The sequence below is a fragment of the Thecamonas trahens genome, assembly GCF_000142905.1.
Source record: "Thecamonas trahens ATCC 50062 unplaced genomic scaffold supercont1.15, whole genome shotgun sequence".
NCBI classification, from domain to species: Eukaryota; order Apusomonadida; family Apusomonadidae; genus Thecamonas; species Thecamonas trahens.
Genome location: NW_013657665.1, coordinates 253,003 through 270,989, shown reverse-complemented (window position 1 = coordinate 270,989; position 17,987 = coordinate 253,003). Strand labels below are relative to the sequence as shown.

The 17,987-nt window shown below is 63.9% G+C and overlaps 7 protein-coding genes across 7 annotated transcripts; 6 read left to right on the top strand and 1 right to left on the bottom strand.

Moving 5' to 3' along the window:
• Positions 1-876: 876 nt before the first annotated feature.
• AMSG_02550 (TPR repeat-containing protein) lies at positions 877-2,605 on the top strand (the record flags this gene model as incomplete). Its single annotated transcript, XM_013904008.1, has 1 exon — positions 877-2,605. The coding sequence occupies one exon, from the start codon at positions 877-879 to the stop codon at positions 2,188-2,190; it is 1,314 nt and encodes a 437-aa protein (XP_013759462.1). The 3' UTR covers positions 2,191-2,605.
• Positions 2,606-3,008: 403 nt separating this feature from the next.
• On the top strand, positions 3,009-4,919 carry AMSG_02549 (uncharacterized protein; the record flags this gene model as incomplete). Its single annotated transcript, XM_013904007.1, has 1 exon — positions 3,009-4,919. The coding sequence occupies one exon, from the start codon at positions 3,009-3,011 to the stop codon at positions 4,917-4,919; it is 1,911 nt and encodes a 636-aa protein (XP_013759461.1).
• A 3,529-nt stretch (positions 4,920-8,448) lies between these two features.
• AMSG_02546 (uncharacterized protein) lies at positions 8,449-9,423 on the top strand (the record flags this gene model as incomplete). Its single annotated transcript, XM_013904006.1, has 1 exon — positions 8,449-9,423. One exon carries the CDS (start codon positions 8,449-8,451, stop codon positions 9,142-9,144), a length of 696 nt encoding a protein of 231 aa, XP_013759460.1. The 3' UTR covers positions 9,145-9,423.
• A 112-nt stretch (positions 9,424-9,535) lies between these two features.
• Positions 9,536-11,008, top strand: AMSG_02545 (DegT/DnrJ/EryC1/StrS aminotransferase; the record flags this gene model as incomplete). Its single annotated transcript, XM_013904005.1, has 1 exon — positions 9,536-11,008. One exon carries the CDS (start codon positions 9,536-9,538, stop codon positions 10,967-10,969), a length of 1,434 nt encoding a protein of 477 aa, XP_013759459.1. The 3' UTR covers positions 10,970-11,008.
• Positions 11,009-11,278: 270 nt separating this feature from the next.
• Positions 11,279-12,150, top strand: AMSG_02544 (uncharacterized protein; the record flags this gene model as incomplete). Its single annotated transcript, XM_013904004.1, has 2 exons — positions 11,279-11,384; positions 11,475-12,150. 2 exons carry the CDS (start codon positions 11,279-11,281, stop codon positions 12,056-12,058), a joined length of 690 nt encoding a protein of 229 aa, XP_013759458.1. The 3' UTR covers positions 12,059-12,150.
• A 115-nt stretch (positions 12,151-12,265) lies between these two features.
• Positions 12,266-13,041, top strand: AMSG_02543 (pseudouridine synthase; the record flags this gene model as incomplete). Its single annotated transcript, XM_013904003.1, has 2 exons — positions 12,266-13,000; positions 13,024-13,041. 2 exons carry the CDS (start codon positions 12,266-12,268, stop codon positions 13,039-13,041), a joined length of 753 nt encoding a protein of 250 aa, XP_013759457.1.
• On the bottom strand, positions 13,029-17,906 carry AMSG_02542 (fibronectin type III domain-containing protein). Its single transcript, XM_013904002.1, has 3 exons — positions 17,854-17,906; positions 16,084-17,601; positions 13,029-15,907 (listed from the first exon to the last, which is right to left on the bottom strand). Exons 1-3 carry the CDS (start codon positions 17,887-17,889, stop codon positions 13,130-13,132), a joined length of 4,332 nt encoding a protein of 1,443 aa, XP_013759456.1. The 5' UTR covers positions 17,890-17,906; the 3' UTR covers positions 13,029-13,129.
• Between the last annotated feature and the right edge of the window lie 81 nt (positions 17,907-17,987).

Here is a 17,987-nt window from a genome sequence, read left to right as displayed (position 1 = left end):
GGGGGGGGGGGTCACGGGATTGGCGTGAGGGTGCATGGTGGAGAGTGAGCATAAAATATTGTGGTGGTGGGTGTGGGTGCAGAGGGGGCAGTTGGTGGGCGGCTGCGTGGCAACTGTGCGTGGGCGGCAGGCTGGCTGGCTGACTGGCTGGCTACTGCTCAGGGGAAGGGGGGAACAGACCCAACTACAGACGTAGCTCGGCGTGGGAGCAAACGACGAGCTATGGCGTTGCGGTCTCGTGGAGAAAGGGATGTGCGTCTGACTCGGTTGCAGACTGGTCGTCCTGCTGTCCCACGTGCTGCCCATGGCCGCCGTGTGGGCGCCTTCCGTGTTGTCTCCAGTGACCAGGGCCGCGGACAGAAGCGCGGCCGTAGTCGTGCCCGTGCCCGTGGCCATGCCCGTGGCCATGCCCGTGGCCGTGGCCGTGCTACTGCTGCGGTCCGTCTTGCTCCACTGCAACCTATGCCGAGTAGCGCGGGCAGTGGTCGTGGTGGCCGGGGCCGGGGCCGGAGCCATGCCACCGGGTCCATTCGCAGTCGCAAGCTCGCAGGACGCCAACGTCCGAGCCCGCCACAGGCTGACGTTGGCTCACCGCCACCACCGGCATCGCCGTCGCTTTCGTCGGTGTCGGACGTGTCGTCGGTCTCTGATGGTGATGGCGGGACAACGGGTGGCGGCGACGGAGATGGCGTGGTGGCGAGTGACAGTCACGCTGCCCGGCTCTCGCCGACGTCGCCGATGTCGCCGGGTGGGCGGGGTTGGAGCAAGTCCCCAGCGCGAGGTGGTGGCGGCTGGGCGTCGCGGTCGCAAGATGACGAGTCGGTTGGGTCAGAGGACGAGACGGCAGCAGAGCTGACCGCCAAAGCAGCGGTGGCGATGGCGGCCGGCGACAACGAAGCCGCCAAGGCCAAGTACGAGCAAGCGATGAAACTGCGGGCGCAGCGGCACGGGCGGACGTCGCTGGCAGCCGCACGTTCGTACTGTGACATGGCGCTGTGGGCACACGGTGAGGGAGATACCGTGGCGGCCGAGCAATACCTCCGCGACGCGCTGGCCATCCGTGAAGAGCGACTCGGGCCCGGGCACGAAGAGACGGTGACGGTGATGTACAATCTTGCACTGCTCCTACACGAGACCGACCGCCACGGCGCGGCCGAGGTACTCATGCGTGACGTTGTCCGCCTCCGCAAGCGCGGCCTCGGCAAGTACCACCCCAAGGTCGCCAAGTCGATCACCTTTCTGGCCGAGATCTTGGCCGCCATGCAGACGCTTGATGATGCCGCTGAGGCGCGTCAGCTGTTTGCCTCTGCCAAGTCGATTGCGGTCCGTGCCTGTGGTGCCGACCATCCTTTGGTTGCACAGATTCTGGAGCACATGGCTGCGCTGGTCGAGCCCGAAGACGCGCTCCCGATGCTCACTCACGCTCTCCGGATCCGGCGCGACCATTCGCGCTTTGGCCCACCGTCAGCCGAGCACGTCCAGCGCCTGTTAACCAAGCTCCGCGCCGTCCGCGATCAGAAGAGCGCGGTCATCATGCGGACCGGCTCAGGCAGCACTGTTATCGCCCTCCCGTCGCACTATGCCCCGCCCAAGGTTTGCCATGTATTCGGCCTGCCGCCGGTCGAGGATCCACCGCCAAGGCGAACACCCTCGCTCTTTCGCCAGGCGCTGCAAGCCGCGGTTGGAGACGGCTCGCCGGAGACGGCTGCTGACGAGGACGACGACGACAGCGGCGAAAGTGGTGATGGCAAGGGGGAGAGCTGCGAAATTTCGAGCCCAGACCCGAGCCCGCTGGTGGTGAGTCTGTTCTCGGATGCCGAGCTGAGCACGCTTCCCGACATAGAGTCGAGAAACGCGTCCGCGGCTGTGCTGGATGGCAGATCGGCTGAGAATGGAGAGGGGGTTGAGGTCAAGAAGAAGAGCAAGAGCAAGAGCAAGGGGAAGAGCAAGGGGAAGGGCAAGGGCAAGGGCAAGAACAAGGGCAAGAACAAGGGGAAGAGCAAGGGGAAGAGCAAGGAAAAGAGCAAGGGCAAGGGCAAGAGCAAGGGCAAGAGCAAGAACAAGGGGAAGAACAAGGGGAAGAGTAAGACCGACCCGCCTGCACCCGATGCGATGGAAGATTCGGTCGATCAATCGGCAATGTACAAGGGCAAGAGCGAGGCCAGTGTCCAAAGCGTGGTTCTTACATGAGCCGTCCGCGTGGTGCGTCGGATGATCCCGATGGCACTGGCCGAGGCTCAAGCGTTGTTGCGCTGTATGCCGTGCTGTCGCGAGCGACGGTATCGTGCGCGACGGTGTGTTACTGGTGAGTACGTCGCCGTGTAGCAATTTGTATTGATGCGACTCATCCTTTCAAGTCAATCCGTGGGCTGCCTGCATCGCTTGCAGCAGCCATCGTCGCCGGGTGAGTGGGAGCCGCCCTTGGTCCGTGGGCACCACCGTGAGCGGCCTGTCTCTGGATCGACATCGTATCCGCTCATGCCGCTTTGGGCAACCTGCCGTATGGCGCCGCTCGCCCTCTGCTGCACTTTCACCGGAGGGTACACGATCTCGTGCTGTCTCGCATCGCCATCCCACCATCATTCCATCCGCCACGCAAGCCTCGACCAAGGTGAGAGTATGTTCCTCTCCGTCTGCGGCTGCTCTCTGCCTGGCAGCGCCACCCATACACTCACCCTCTCTCTCCCTATTTCCTCTCCCCCCTCCCTCACGCGCCATACTTGTTCATTGTCCGCCATACCACCACACCGCCGCGTCCACAAATCTTCAAGAGTTGCGTGCAGAGCCACCGCCGTCAGGTCCTCTTCCGCCTTTGCGGTGATGACCCCCCCCCCTGGCCGGCCGACGGGGAAACCGAACCAACCACGACCTTTTTTTCTTTGACCGAACGACCTGACGACCTGACGACCAGTACGACCTTCCATTCATAGGTTGTCGCTCACCTTGCTTGTCGCCTGTTCCACTTCACTCACACATACGCACACTCACACACTTTCGCGCCACAGTCCATGCATCGGACGTCGCAGCAGTTTCTGGGTGCCGTGCTCGTCACCACTGGAAGCCTCACCCTTGCGGCGCTCGGCTGGGCCGCATGGTCTCGTCATCGCAGGTTGCAGTCCCGTACTCGCGTCCGGGCCGTACTCCTCGACAAGTCCGAGAGCAAGATCAAGAGCAAAACCAAGGCCACTGTTGCCTCACGCAGGTCGCGCCCGCAGCTTTCGGTTGCTATTCCAGGGGAGGAGGATACAGGTTGGGCCGGGGCTGCCTCTCGCCGTGTGCCCGAGGCCGAGCTGGCGACGCCGGCGGCGGCTCTGGACGCTGGTTCCTTGTCGGCACCGGTGCTCCCGTCGTCGATCTCGGTTGTGGCCGCTGTTGCCGATGCGCCACCGCTGGCAGCCGGCCTGACCTTGCTCCCGCCGCCGTTGACCCCTCTCGGCGCAGGATCGGACGAAGTCTTTCTTGAAGGCGCGATTGTGCGCAGAGAGGCGTACACCGCCGCCCGCGATGTGTTGGCACATGTTCTTGCTGCAGTGGTGCGTGATGCGCCAGCGCTCGACGCCCACGGCGCGCTCGGGCTAGAGCTGGACCCAACGCAGGCCGTCACGCCCGAAGCGCTGACTGTGCCAGGAACTGTTGCTATGCACGGCGAGTATGTGTTCAACTATACCGATCCCGACCGACGGGCTCGGATAGCCGCTGGTCTCGGGGCGGCAATGGGGCCAGAGCGCGAGTCGGGCATTCCACAGCTTGGTGGTGCGAAGCTGCTTTCGATGATGCACCGCCCGCCTGTTGCAGGCATCGACTCTTGCGTGTACCACTTGGGCGTGCTCAAGCAGATGGATGACGGCCCGTGCGGATACCATGCGCTGTACAACGCACTTGTCGGCATTGCGCTCTGTCAGGTGCGGCTGAACGACGTGGGCGCGCGCAACCACGCGCTTGCGCTCTTCAACGCCCGCACCCCGTTCTGGTGGTTCTACGCTCACCTTGAGGCTGCGCTGGTAGTCGAGGCCCGCTCACGCCTTGCCCGCTACGGCAGCGAGGCTTTTCCGTGGCGCGAGTGCGATGTGCGGTCCGGGGTTCTGGAGCGAGCGCATGTGGCGTGGCTCCTTGCGCATCATCCGCTATTTGTCCGGGCCGGTGCCCATTTGTTCTCAGTCCTTCCCGCGAGCAACCCGCAGGAGATCGCGAACGGGTCGATGTCGCTTGATGAGCTCGACACGCTCGACGCGGTGCTGGAGCACTTTGCAGGCCTGCCGCACTATGCGCACGCCTTTGTGCTCGGGGCACACTCGCACTGGATCACGGTGGTGGCGCACAAGCGGCACGGTTCCATCGAGTGTCTCTTTCTCGACTCAAACAACGTCGACCTGTTTGGCTACGCTGACCCACAGCTCGCGGCGTTTCTGCAGCAGCCAACGTCGTACATGTTTGCCGAGTCGGGAGCAACGCCGCGCGCGGTCGAGACTGAGGACGAGGAGTACGGGCTGATGCTCCGCGCCGCGCGCGGCACGGCCGAGCTCATGATCGACTGGATCACAGGGCGGACAGCGCTCAAGACGTTTGTGGCTGACACTGTTGTCCGCCTCATGCTCTCCAAGTTTGAACACCGTGTCCTGCGGCGGTCGCCTTACGGCGGCGCGCTCTCGCTCGAGGGTGCGCTCGGGCATGAGCAATTTCTTGCTTGGCTTGTCGAGTGGCTGACTCACTGGGATCCACCCGCCACTCTACGTGCGGGACCGCTGGCCACGCTCCGCCAGCTCGGGGCAGCCTACCTCTCGCCGGAGCTCCGCAACCGGGTTCTGGAGTGGGCGCTGCTTGTCGGCTCATCACCGGTTGTTGCCTCGTCGCCGCATCCCGCTGTCGGCGAGCTGCGACTGGTGCTTCACGAGGTAGTCGCGCTGACGGGGGCGCCGTAGACCTCTACAGCACCCGGCACCCCATCTGATCGGTGCCCTACTCTGCCTCGCGCCCGTCGCCGTTGCCTCCCCCGTTCCGTCTTTATGATGGCAACTCGAGCTCGCTGCAGATGGGCGCGTACGTGGCGTACGTGACGGGCGGCCGCGAGGAGTGAAAAGACTTGTTCATGGACTGTGTTGTTCATTTGGAGGCGCGCGATATCGCGCGCGGGCGACCGCATGGGGCTTAGGGCTACACGAGCTCCAAGAACCTCAGGTGGATATCCTGCCGTTGAAGCAGCGTGGCGTGGGAGGGGATAGCCTGGTACTCGATGTACTTGGCAAGGCCGCGAAGGAAGGCAAGTTGCCAGGAGATGGGGGGGTGCTGGTTGCAATCCCTTTGTTGATATCTCAACAAACTGGCATGCGAATTGACTTTGGTCATCACAGCGTCGGCGTCGTTCTTGGGCAAAACGGCGCGGATGGCGGCGGGGTAGACGACGCCCACGATGCGCTGATACTTTTGGAGCATAAGCTCGCCGGCCGATTGAGGCATTGGCAGCGACGCCGGTTGTGGCTGAATGGACGACGTTGGTTGTTCCGACAGCGCTGGTCTCGGCGGCTCGGCGAGTGGACGCTGGCGTTTGTCAGGTCTTGTTGACACGTCAGCCTCGTCGCGGGTGCGCTTGCGACTCGCAATCGCGGCTTTGGTAAGGACCTGGGGCCGTGATGAGTGACTGAGCGATGCATCCTGCACTTGGGAGGTCACCGTTGGGTGCGCTGCGGGCTGCGATGCTGGTTGCGACACAGGCTGTGCCACGACTGGGAATGGGCGAGAGTGTCGGGGCGGTGGGGCGGGGCGGGGCGGCACGTGCGATGAGTCGACCAGGGCAAACGTGGCAGGGCGAAGCAACTGCGGGCAGCGTGGGCCAAAGACTGCGGCGGTGATGGAGGCGGGCATGGCCGGGTCAGCCACCACCATTTTCTGGCCAAAGGTGCCCGTAACGTAGGCATCAGTGGCAGCGGTTGCGGCAGCACCGCACGAGACGACCCAGGACTGTTGCAGAGACTCAAGAGCGGTGGCGTCGTCATCATCACCAGACAGGATATCCACGTCGTCGTCGTCGTTGTCAGATCCTGTACTGTCGGCGCCGAGCCAACATACTTGCACGGACCGCGCGCGATGCGGACCAGGTCGGACTTTGGCAGGGCACGTGCTGACGGAGGGTAGACGCGGGTGATGTTGAGCGACGAGACAATGACGGCTGGTCGCAGTCGGGACCGGGCCCGCTGGCGCTTGGCGGCGCCGATGGTGGCGATTGTGCCAAGGACATCCGTGCGAAGGGCGTCGATGCTGGGCGCGGCAACGCCGCAGAACTGGCACCCGCCCGATAGACCGAGCCATTGGCATGTCTTGCACAGCAAAGATGGGGGAAGAGCCGGAGCATCGCAAGGCGGAACGTTAACAACGACCTCCTCGTAAAAGTACTCGTAGTCGTACTCGTCGCCTGGCGCAGCGGCCGACACAACGCGCGACGGCTTGGCGAGATCACCCTCAGTGGGCTGCGCTGTTGTTGGTGTCATAGGGGCGGCGGTGGGTGACGAGATCGCCGGCTTGGGAGTGGGAGCAGTCGGGTTGGGACCACTGGCAGGGGTGGCGGCAGGTGTCGACTTGTTCGCGGCCTTGGGTGTTGTCTCCTTGCTCGCAGGCTTGGGTGTTATCTTGGATGTTGCCTTGGTTGTTGTCTTGGACGACGGCTTCGCTGTCCCCTTGCTGGCAGCCTTGGGCGCTGTCTTAGACGCCGCCTTGCTCGCAGGCTTGGGCGTCCCGTTGCTTGCAGATCCAGGCGTTGTCTTGGATGACGCCTTTGCTTTCCCCTTGCTCGCTGGCTTGGATGGCGCCTTGGATGACGCCTTGGTTGTCCCCTTGCTCGCAGATCCGGGCGTCGCTTTGGACGTCGCCTTGCTCGCAGGCTTGGGCGTTGTCTTGGATGTTGCCTTGGTTGTTGTCTTGGACGACGGCTTCGCTGTCCCCTTGCTGGCAGCCTTGGGCGCTGTCTTAGACGCCGCCTTGCTCGCAGGCTTGGGCGTCCCGTTGCTTGCAGATCCAGGCGTCGCTTTGGACGTTGCCTTTGCTTTCCCCTTGCTTGCAGATCCAGGCGTTGTCTTGGACGTCGCCTTTGCTTTCCCCTTGCTCGCAGATCCGGGCGTCGCTTTGGACGTCGCCTTGCTCGCAGGCTTGGGCGTCCCCTTGCTCGCAGATCCGGGCGTCGCTTTGGACGTTGCCTTTGCTTTCCCCTTGCTTGCAGATCCAGGCGTTGTCTTGGACGTCGCCTTTGCTTTCCCCTTGCTCGCAGATCCGGGCGTGGCTTTGGACGTCGCCTTGCTTCCAGCCTTTGTCACAGAACTGCCTCCCAAGACAGAGGATGCAGAGTCTGGGGCCAGTACCAAATCGCCAGTGCTGTGAAACTTGCGCACGCGCTGTAAAATGGTGAGCTCGGAAATCGAGCCGCTCCCGCCTTGCTCTAGATTTGACAGTGTCCGCTGCAGCGGCGACCGGGTCACCGGTGTGCCCAACCTGCTCGCCGCAGCAGTTCCACTTGCGCTCTTCTTTTTGGTCTTCTTGCCGACATCCGCGCCCAATGATTGCTTCTGCTTCTGCTTGCTCGGAGTCCGCATCGGCTCTGTCGACGACGATGATATCGACGGCATCGAGTCCGAGCTTGAGCTCGATACCATTGAGAACAAAACCAAAGAATCACTCCCTTCCAAGCTCCCGCTCGCATCGCTGCCCACGCTGGCACTCTCGCTCGCGCTCACGATCATGCTCGCACTCCCCGACCCCGACCCCGACCCCGACCCCGACCCCGACCCCGACCCCGACCCCGACCCCGACCCCGACCCCGACCCCGACCCCGACCCCGACCCCGACCCCGACCCCGACCCGGACCCTGACCCCGACCCCGCCTCAGAGGACGAGGAAGAGTAAGACGACGTGGATGCAGGAGAAGAAGAGCTCGACGCCGAGTCCTGATCAGAGGTCGAGTCTGATGCTGTCGGGATGCTCGGCGCCAACCGGCTCTCCGCCGTCGACAGCGTGGCCACACCCCGCGCGCTCGAGAGGGCGCGCCCAGCGGCACCATTGCTTGACCGCTTCTGTTTTGCCATGCCCATGCCACTAGACAGACACTAGCGTGAGTCAAGTTTACCTCTACCTCTGGTTACCTCAGTCGTGTCGGGGGTGCAGACACCGGAAGAGCTGGGTGGTACTTTGTGTGCCCTTCCCCCACCGTGAGCCCAACATGTCCAGCCGATCAAGTGCCAAGTCGCACTCGCCGCGCCACTCGACGACCGACTGTCGCGCCCAAAAAAGGTCGTACTTTTGGCACAGACGAAGCGGGTGACGCCAACGGCCGCACCACCACCACCAACACCAGCCACACCACACACCCATACCCACACCTCTACACCGTCCACGCGCACACACGCGCCACCCGCACACAACGCACACAAAACACACACAGAGAACCCGCGCCTCCGGTCCTGTGCCATGTTTATCTACGTGGTGTTTGGCGAGGACGAGGGCCAGCAAGTAATGCTCAACACCCGCTGCCGGTCGGTCATTCTCCTTGATGCGGTGTGTGAGGCTATGGGGCTGGACGCTGGCCAGTTCTCGGATCCATCAGCTACTCTCACGTCGCCTATCATGGGAGATGAGGTCACTTTGCCTCGCATCAAGAACCCGTTTGACCTTCCTGCAGACGCGGCTGCGCCCAACGCTGACGCCCGTGACCCGCCGGCGTCCAACCCGCGTGACCGGTCGGCTTCCCGCCACCCCGCCCTAGTCTTCCTGGACCTCGCCGACGAGGCCGGCAACCTTCGTGGACTCAATCCGTCAAACCCGCTCGAGTATGCCTCGGACGTCCTCAAGCCACGGGCCAAGTATGTGCCGGTCAAGATCGTCGTCGACCAGGCGTCGTCGACCAAGACCTGCATCCCGCTCCGCGCTGGCTTTGAGCTTCGCACGGGCTCGAGCTCAGTGACCAAGGCCGCCAAGCGCCCCAACGCCTCGTCTCTCAACACAGACAACTTTGCCCAGCTCGATCGCCACCTCGAGTCGCCGCGCGTCCGCACCAACCTCGACGCCTCGGCCACGTCGGCCGCAAGCAGCTCGCGCTCGCGCAACCGCTCCAATCGCAGCCAGCGGAACCGCAAGCGCCGCTCGACTACCATCACAAAGTCGTAGGCCCACACCATGTGGTTTCAAGGTGCGTCTGCCCGGACTGGATTGTCCCAGCCCGAGCCGACTGCTCCGAGCCGAGGCCACGATCTGCTCCCTCTGCTCCCGCTAGGCCGAGCCCAACCCAGCGACGCCAGGCACATCCGCTGCTAGCTACGGAAGACTGGCAATTCCATATGAGTCGCCCGCTGCAGTCCCCGGCCGCAGACCTACGACCGCGACCGCTTCCCGATGGACCCCAGGCACAGAGCGCGTCAGCCCACCCAAACTCCACACATACGCAAACCACCCAACTCTATTCCACACTCGAACACACCGGTAGACCATGCTGGGTATTGTGACAGGCGTGCTGCGGACGGGTGCTGCGCGCAAGGCAGGCAGGTGGGCCACTGGCAGCATGCTCGCCCGTGGAGGGCTCCGGGGTGCAGCCGGGGTGAGCGCCACGGGAACGAGTCCGTCCGAAGAGAAGGACGAGACCGGCGAGCCGCTCATTGCGCGGAAACAGATCAAGCACGCCCAGCCGTGGCTGACTCAAGCAGAAGAAGATGCGGTAGCGTCGACGGTGGCATCGGGAAGGCTCACCATGGGCCCGGCTACCAAGGAGTTTGAGGCCTCGGTCGCCGCCTTTGCCGGTAGGACCCATGCCGTGGCGGCCTCGTCCGGAACAGCCGCGCTGCAGCTGGCGCTGGCGGCGAAGGGCGTGGGTCCAGGCTGGACCGTGGTTCTTCCTGCATACACCTGGGTGGCCACCTACAACGCGGTCGTCCTTGCCGGCGCCACGCCCGTCCTCGCCGACGTCGATCCGCTGGCGTACACCATCGATCCGGCAGCCACCGTGGCGGCGCTCGACAGTGCCGTCACCGGCGGCGCCGACCCCGGCAAGATGGCGATCATGCCGGTCCATATGTTTGGCTACCGCGCCGGCGCCGGCTGGCTCCCTGACCTTGCCCGCGAGCGCGATCTGACGGTCATTGGCGACGGGTGCTGCTCGTTTGGCGGCATCGCTGGTGGCGAGCGGTGCGGCGCGTGGAGCCCGCTGGAGGCGTTTTCGTTCCATCCACGCAAGGTAGTGACCGCCGGTGAAGGCGGCATGCTCCTGACCGACGACGATGAGGTGGCGGCCAAGCTGCGCGCGTTGCGCGACCACGGCGCTCACCGGTCGGCCGAGCAGCGCCGCCAAACAGGCGCCGGCGGGCCGATGGTCCCCGAGTTTGAGCTCGGCTACAACTTTCGCATCACCGAGATGCAGGCTGCTCTCGGCGCGGCCCAGATGTTGCGCATCGGCGAGCTCCTCCGCGCCCGCCGCGACGTCGGCCTCCGCTATGACGAGCTGCTTGTCGACGGGCCGGCCTGGCTGCGCCCGCCGCCGCGCCTCGCCGGAGGGCCGGGGGCCGAACCGGATGGCGACGATCGCATCCTCACCTTCTACCCTGTCACCCTCTGGGGCTCGCGCGCCGACGACGCGCCAGCAAAGCTGGCCGCATCGTGGGCGGACGGCGACGCCGCTGCCGTGGCCAAGGCCGACAAGCTCGGCGCCTGGCGCGACCGGCTCATGGGCGACCTCGCCGCCGCTGGCGTCGCCGCCCGCCCGCCGATGCTCTCGCTCCCAGACCTTCCCTACGTCCAGGAGCGGTCGCATCTTGCACCGACCGACTATCCGGTCTCGTCGCTCCTTGCGCGCCTCACCTTTTCGCTCCCTCTCCACCACGAGGTGACTTGGGACGATCAGCGCCAGATTGTCCGCCTTCTCCGCGAAATCCCGTCATCCTGGCACTCTCTCGACGAGCGCATCGCCGCCGTTGATCGTGCACTTGGCAAAGCCCAGAGCTAGGGAGCCGCTTCACTACCAGGGCCGGGAACTAGAGCCGCCACACCCACTGACGCTGATGCTTCTAGTTGAGATGGCCATGCCCTGCTCTTCTGGCCGGACCATTGCCAGATGCTCTGCTGATCAAACTCCCCGCCCACCGCGCACTGATTCCCACGACCAACACCCACTCTCCCTCCACCTCCTCCCCCGACTCCCCACCTCCTCCCCCGACTCCCCACCTCCCCACCTGCCCCAACACTCTACTCTTCCCCCCACACACCAGTCATGACTCAGCCAACCAGCATATACCTTGTCGTGGCCCTTGTGGCCATGACTATGGCTGCCACCCTGACCTGTGCCTCGGCTGCCCCTGGCTCTGACGAGCTCCTCACCGCCATGACCGGTGCCATCCCCAGCGCCATGGATGCTGCCAGCTGTACGTAGAGGAGAAGGCAATGAAAGAAGGGAGGGGGGGAAGGGGGGGGGGAGGGGGGGGGGGGGACTCACGTGGGAGATGGGGGTACAGACAAGGAGCACTTTACCAAGATCCGTGAGATGCAGACCAAGGCGCTGGAGCAGATCGCGGCCATGGGCAAGTGGTCGCTGCAGCGGCAGGTTCTGGGCAAGCCGCTGGAGCACATCAAGGCCAAGTTGACTGAGGGCAAGGAGGCATACATGGCCCTTGTGGCTTCTGTCGATCCGTCGGCGTCGGCAGAGACGCTCGAGCTCGACGACGAGGGCAAGACCAACCAGTTCAAGGCCTTCTCGGCCACCATCGAGAACGTCATCTTCCTCTCTGAGACGCTGCTTCGCTTCCCGGCTTCCCGCCGGCTCATGGACAAGGAGACCGAAGGGCTGTTCTTCTGGGCCTATGCCTATGCCACTCAGGCTGCCATCGGTGACGAGAACCTCGATGTCCTCCTCAACTCGGCCAAGCAGGTCATGGAGCTGGACATTGACGCCATCCCCAACCCCGACGACAACGCCTCGGGCACCAATGTTCCTGCTAGTGACTCGCCTTCGCCTGCCAAAAAGAAGAAGCGGGCCAAGAAGACCAAGGCCGAGAAGGCTGCCGAGATCCGCAAGCGCAAGCTCCGCCGCCGCTCCTAACCCTTAACCCCACAACAGCACCCAACCCAACCCAGCCCAACCCAACCCAACTCGACTCCCCCTCATTTCCCCCCATCTAACATCCATCCCACACCACGTTCACCATCATCGGCCAAGCCATCTCCCATCTGCCCATGCCCTCCCGTCGAATGTCCCAAGACCCGCTCACTCCACTCTCGCACACACACACTCTCTCTCTCTCTGCTCATGCCAGCCATCCGCCTCCAAGTCTTCCTTGCACGAGCGGGACTCTGCTCACGCCGCGGCGGTGAGGCCCTCATTTCCGCCGGGAGGGTGACTCTCAATGGTGTGGTTGCCGCCCTGGGTGACAAGGCCGACCATGCTGGTGGCGACGTGGTGGCGGTCGACGGCCAGCTGGTCGAGACGGACGATGCTGAAGGAGGTGGCGGATCATCGGATCGCCCGATCACTTATCTGTTACACAAGCCTGCAGGAGTGATCTCAACCATGCGCGACACACATGGTCGTCCTACCGTGGCAGACATGCTCCCACCATCGCCACGGGTCTTCCCCATCGGTCGGCTCGATAAGGAGACGACCGGCTTGATCCTCGCCACTGCTGATGGTCCTCTTGCCCACGCTCTCACCCATCCATCGCTGGGCGTGGAAAAAGAGTATGTGCTGCGACTTGCGAATCCACTTCCGCAGGCTGCTCGACGCGCCCTGGCTCGCGGTGTTGCGCTCGGCGACGGACTGACCGCCCCGGCCAAGGTTGCTGACGTCGCCGACGGCATCGATCCTTGTCTTGTCTCGCTCACCATCCACGAGGGTCGTAATCGTCAGATCCGCCGCATGTGCGCCGCTCTTGGCCTTGACCTCTGCTCGCTCGCCCGAGTCCGCATCGGTCCGCTCTCCGACCCCTTCCTCCGCCCCGGCTCTTTCCGCACGCTCACTGACAACGAGTACGACGCGCTGCGGCAGGTGGCCGGCTTGTCGAGCCCGAGAAGGGGTTTACAGCGTGAAAGAAATGTGATAAAGTGTTGCAGAGTTGCAGTGAAAAATGAGTGTGGTATCCAAAGGAAGGTTTGTCCTCCGCATCCTTGTCCCCCTCTACTTCTTGCGGGACTTGGTCGGGAACAGCTGCGACTTGGTGAGCGGATTGCCGAGCTGCTGGACGACAAGCTTGAACTGGCGGAAGAGCATCGAGCCGTGGTTGACCGGCGCCGAGTCGTTGGTGTCGTCGCCGCCGATGGACGAGACCATCGACATCTCCTCAAAGCCCGAGCCGCGGCGCGATGCAAGCGCCGCCGCCACCCTGCCCGAGCCGCCGGCCTCGCCGCCGGGCATGTCGAGAACGACCGCGCTGGGTGAGAGGGCAGCCAGCTCGACACCGGCGCCGGTGGGAGGCGGCGCGGCGCCAGGGCCGGACGCGAGGAGCGGCGGCGGCGGCGGGAGGAGGCCGGTCGTGCCGGTCGACGGAGCCGGCGGCGGGAGCAAAGACGCAGCCGTCTTGTTCTCGTCGCCCGACGAGTTTGATGACGAATAAGACGACGATGATGAAGACGAAGACGATTCGATGTCCGGCAGGACCTCGTAGCCGGCCATTGGCGTTGCGCCCTTGAGCACAGCCTTGAACTTGGGCTTGGTGAGGAATCGGGCGAGGTAGCCGTGGAGGACGGCGAGCGAGAGTGGAAGCACCGACGCCGGCATCTCCTCGGCGGCCGGGAACGGGTCGAACGACGGCACATTGATGTTGAGCACATCACGCACGTAGTCGTTGAGTCGCGGCATGTTGGTGTTGAGGAACGGGTTGAGCTGCACCATGAATCGCTCCTTGGTGCCAAACAGCACGCCATTCGCGAGGTTCTGTAGGACCTTGGTGACCAAAATGAGTTGCCGCCGCTCCTCGCGGCTAGGTGGGTTGGGAAGGACGCCAAATGCTTCCGGCGCGGAAATAGCAGGGTTGAGGAACCGGAGGAAGAGATACGAGTTCGTAGGCGTTGTGCCGACCGTCGGGAACTTGGCCGACACTGCATTTTGCAGGTACAGGCAGATCCGCCGCATGCCGACCGGCACAAACTTGCCCGTAGACACAATCGACTCAAAGAACTGCTGGCACATCGCCATCAGCAGGTACTTGTTGGTCTCGGCCTGGCCGGCACCGACCTTGGACGTGTCGATTTCCATGTTGCGCGTCGAAAGACCCTGCGGCGCAGCAGCCTCGCCGGCCTCCTCGTCATCGCCGGCATGGTTCTCGTGGTACCACACCGCCACGTGCCGACCCACAGCCTCCCACATGTACGGGAGGCCTACGGCCTTTGAGTACGCCTGCATCAGCTTGGTCGCCACAGAGTTGACCCGGAAAAGGGTACCCAGCGAGTCCGCCCTCTCCACCTCGAGCGCGCACGCCGCCAAAATCACTTCCTTCTCCTTCCCCTTGGCCAGCGCCACAGCCAGGAGCGACTTTGCAAAGTCGTCGGCGTCGGCCGGATCCACGCACATAAGCATAGCCTTGAGCACCGCGTTCGTCGGATGGTCAAACAGAAACGGGAGTACAGACTCGACAAGTCCTGCGCGCTGGCTCACCGCAGGCTTCACAGCCGTCGTCCCGTACTTGCCAAACCGGAACGGCGTAAAGTCCGGCATCGGCGGCCCAGCCCGCGCGCGCTTCCTCTGCCGCCGCACAATGAGGATCACAAGAAGAATGGCCACCAAGAGAAGGATGGCACCGAGCCCAGCGGCCGACGCTACAAGCAGCGTGTTCGACGGCGGTGGCGGTGGTGGTGTCACTGCCGCAATCGTCGGCTCCGCGCCTGTCTGCACAGACAGCGCCGCCGAGACCGGTGACTCACCCACCGCATTCGACGCCGACACTGTGTACACGTACAGCGAGAGCGGCATAAGCCTAGAGTCGACAAACAAGTACGGCTGCGGCGCAGCGAGCTCGGCGCCCTCGAGCGCACGCACAAACTCCCCATTGCGGTAGACTGTAATCCGCGAAATGGGCGAGCCGTTGTCTGCCGGCGCGGTAATGGTAAAGTTGACCGAGTTCCACGCAATGCCCGCCACGAGCGGTGGCAGCGGCGCCTCTGGCACGTCCGCAAGCGTCGTCTCCGTCACCATCGTCGCTGCGTAGTCCGACGTCCCGTTCGTGTTGCGCGATCGAACCGAGAACCGGTACGTCGTCGCAGGGAGCAAGCCCGTGACCACCGCCGTCAGCTGCGCCGCGTCGTTCGGATTCTGTGGGAAAACCTCTACAATGGTACTCGCGGCCTCGCCCGAAGTATCCACAAGTGACGCCAGTCGCTCGACAAGAATCTGAAATGCAAACGGCGGGTCGGCTGCGTTCGGTGGCGATACGTCCCAGCGCAGCGAGACCAGCGACGACGACGTTGCAACGCTCCCGAGGTACAACCCGCCCGGCGCCTCGGGCGGCGCGTTAATCGTCGCCGTCTTGACATCCAGCAGCGGCGAGAACGGCGACGTTCCGTTTCCATTCACAGCCTGAATCCGGAACTGGTAAAACTGGTTCGGCAGGAGCTCGTCGATAAACGCAAAGGTGGTCGTCGTGTTGAGCACCCGCGCCGGCGAGATCTGGTGGACGATGTACATAGTGATCGGCAGGTTGTTGTCAGCAGGCGCAATCCACGCCAGCCGCAGCGTCGACGACGTCACATCGCTCGCCGAAGGCCGCGGCGGTGCATCCGGCGGTGAGATGTTGATTGTGTCTGTCGAGACCACAAGCGGCTCCGACCAGGGCGCCGTCCCGTTCGAGTTGACTGCACGGATCGAGATCGAGAACTCGGTGTCGGCAGAGAGCACGAGTGTGCTCCGGAAGTCATTTGGCGTACCGATCGAGAGCACCGAGCTCGGCGGATCCACAAGAACCTGATACAGCGTCACGGGGTCACCCCGTCAAAGGCGGGCGAGAAACCAAACTCGATTGAGCTCGACGTCGCCTCGATCAGTGTCGGCGCAGAAATGACGTGCGGCGGGCCCCGCCCGGTTCTCGCCTGCAGCTGCTGCGACCACTCGGAGATCCCGCGGCTCGTCACAGTCCGCACCCTGAACGAGTACTCGGTAAACGACGTCCGATTGGAGGCCAAGTACGAGCCCGACTCGCCTGCGCCCGGTAGCACAACGTACATCGGTGACGTGTCCGACATCGTGCCACCATGATCCGGAATCTGCACCTCGTACCGCACAACTGGCACGTTGTACCGCGTTGGCGGCGCCCAGCCCACCGTCACCGACGTAGCGTCGGCCGCCAGCACAGACGCGGCATCGATCGGCTCTGGTGTATCCTCCATTGGCTGCACAAAGAGACCCAACGACGAGCCGAGCACATCTGTCGCGGCCGAGAGCAAATTGTAGCTCACAGGGTCGAACACAACCGACCTCGAGTGCGGGTCGTGCTCAACCGAGTTGCCAAGCCCGGCATTGATAGCCAGCTCGGCCATATCGCTCCCGTCATACCGAAACCGCCACGCATGGAGGGAGAACCGCCCGCCCGAGCTCACAGACGCCACCGCCACCAGTCGCTGATCGACTTGAGGCAGCGCCACAAGTGATGGTGGCGCCACGTTGGTTGACGACGGGTTGGTAAAGAACACCGGCGCACCAGCAGGGTACCCGAGCTCGCCGCTGCTCAGCTCCTCAAACACATGGTAGACCAGCACGTGCTCGGCCGACGACGGCACACGAGCCCGCGACCGTACAAGCCCACCAGCTGCCACCCCACGTGCCTGTGTCATCACACCATATCTGACCGGCGAGGAGCCTGGAATGACAATAGCAGACGGCAGAAAGCCCGAGTAGAACGCGCCGCACCCGTCCACGCAGGACAAGTCAGCCGCCAGCCCGGTGCCTCCATCCTCGGCCATCGGCAACGAGTCGCATCCGCATGGCACGTTGAGGCTCGAAATCGAGCCCGCGACTGCCAGCGAGTCGCTCACATTAAACGTCCAAACCCGCAACGTGTTGTTGACAACAGCATCACGGGTGAACGCGAGTCCGCGGCTCCCGCTCGGGTCCAGCACAAGCGAGGGCGTCAAGCCAGAGTCGGGTGGCGCGCCCGCGTCCACAATGGCAGAGCTGCACGCCGTCGTTCCCAGCGCCGGGCACCGGAACGCCCGCAGCCGTGAGCCGCTCGCACTATCGCGCGTCACAATAACCACAAGGCCACTAGCAGCATCCAGTGCAATCGACGGCTCCAACCCCGAGTCGCCCGCCAGCGAAGGTAGGTTGCTGGTCCGATCCACGCACGTAGCGAGTCCATGCTCGCAGAACACGAGGGCAAGCGTCCCGTCCGCAGCCGTGTACGCCACCAGCGTGCCCGAGTTGGCGCCAGCAGCGTGGAACACCGCCGCAGGATTGCGGCCGCACCCCGCTCCGGTGCACACCGAGAATGCCATCGACGGAGATCCGTCGGCTGCAGAACGGCCCTCCAGCCACAACTGATTGTCGCCCGAGGCCGAGACCGTCACCACTCGCCCGCCAACCGTGTCCAGTACAGACGCCGGCGTCAGTCCGTACGAATTGACCGCCACATACGTGCCTTGGTCCGGAGCTCCGCACACCACCTGTCCCATTCAACCCCGCCCCGCACTCTTCCCGTGAGCCTCACACTCATAGGCTGCACGCCCACCGACGAAGGCTGCAAAAACGACAAGCCACGACGCCACCACCCGCAACCAACCTCTCCTGCGTCCACCACCGACACCCCCACTCCCTCTCCCACTCGTACACTCCGCTCCCCCTTCCCCCCCCCCCCCCTCGCCTTCTCTACACCCCACCCACCACCCCACGGAAGGTGGCCACATGCCACCACGTACTGTTGCCAATAGAAGGGCGACAACAACGATGCGCATTTTTTTGTGTCTCCCAGAGAGTCAAATGATTTGCTAACTGGTTGTTGATCACTCTTTGTCCTTCTCTTGCTTCCCACAACAAAAAAGACCTCCGAATA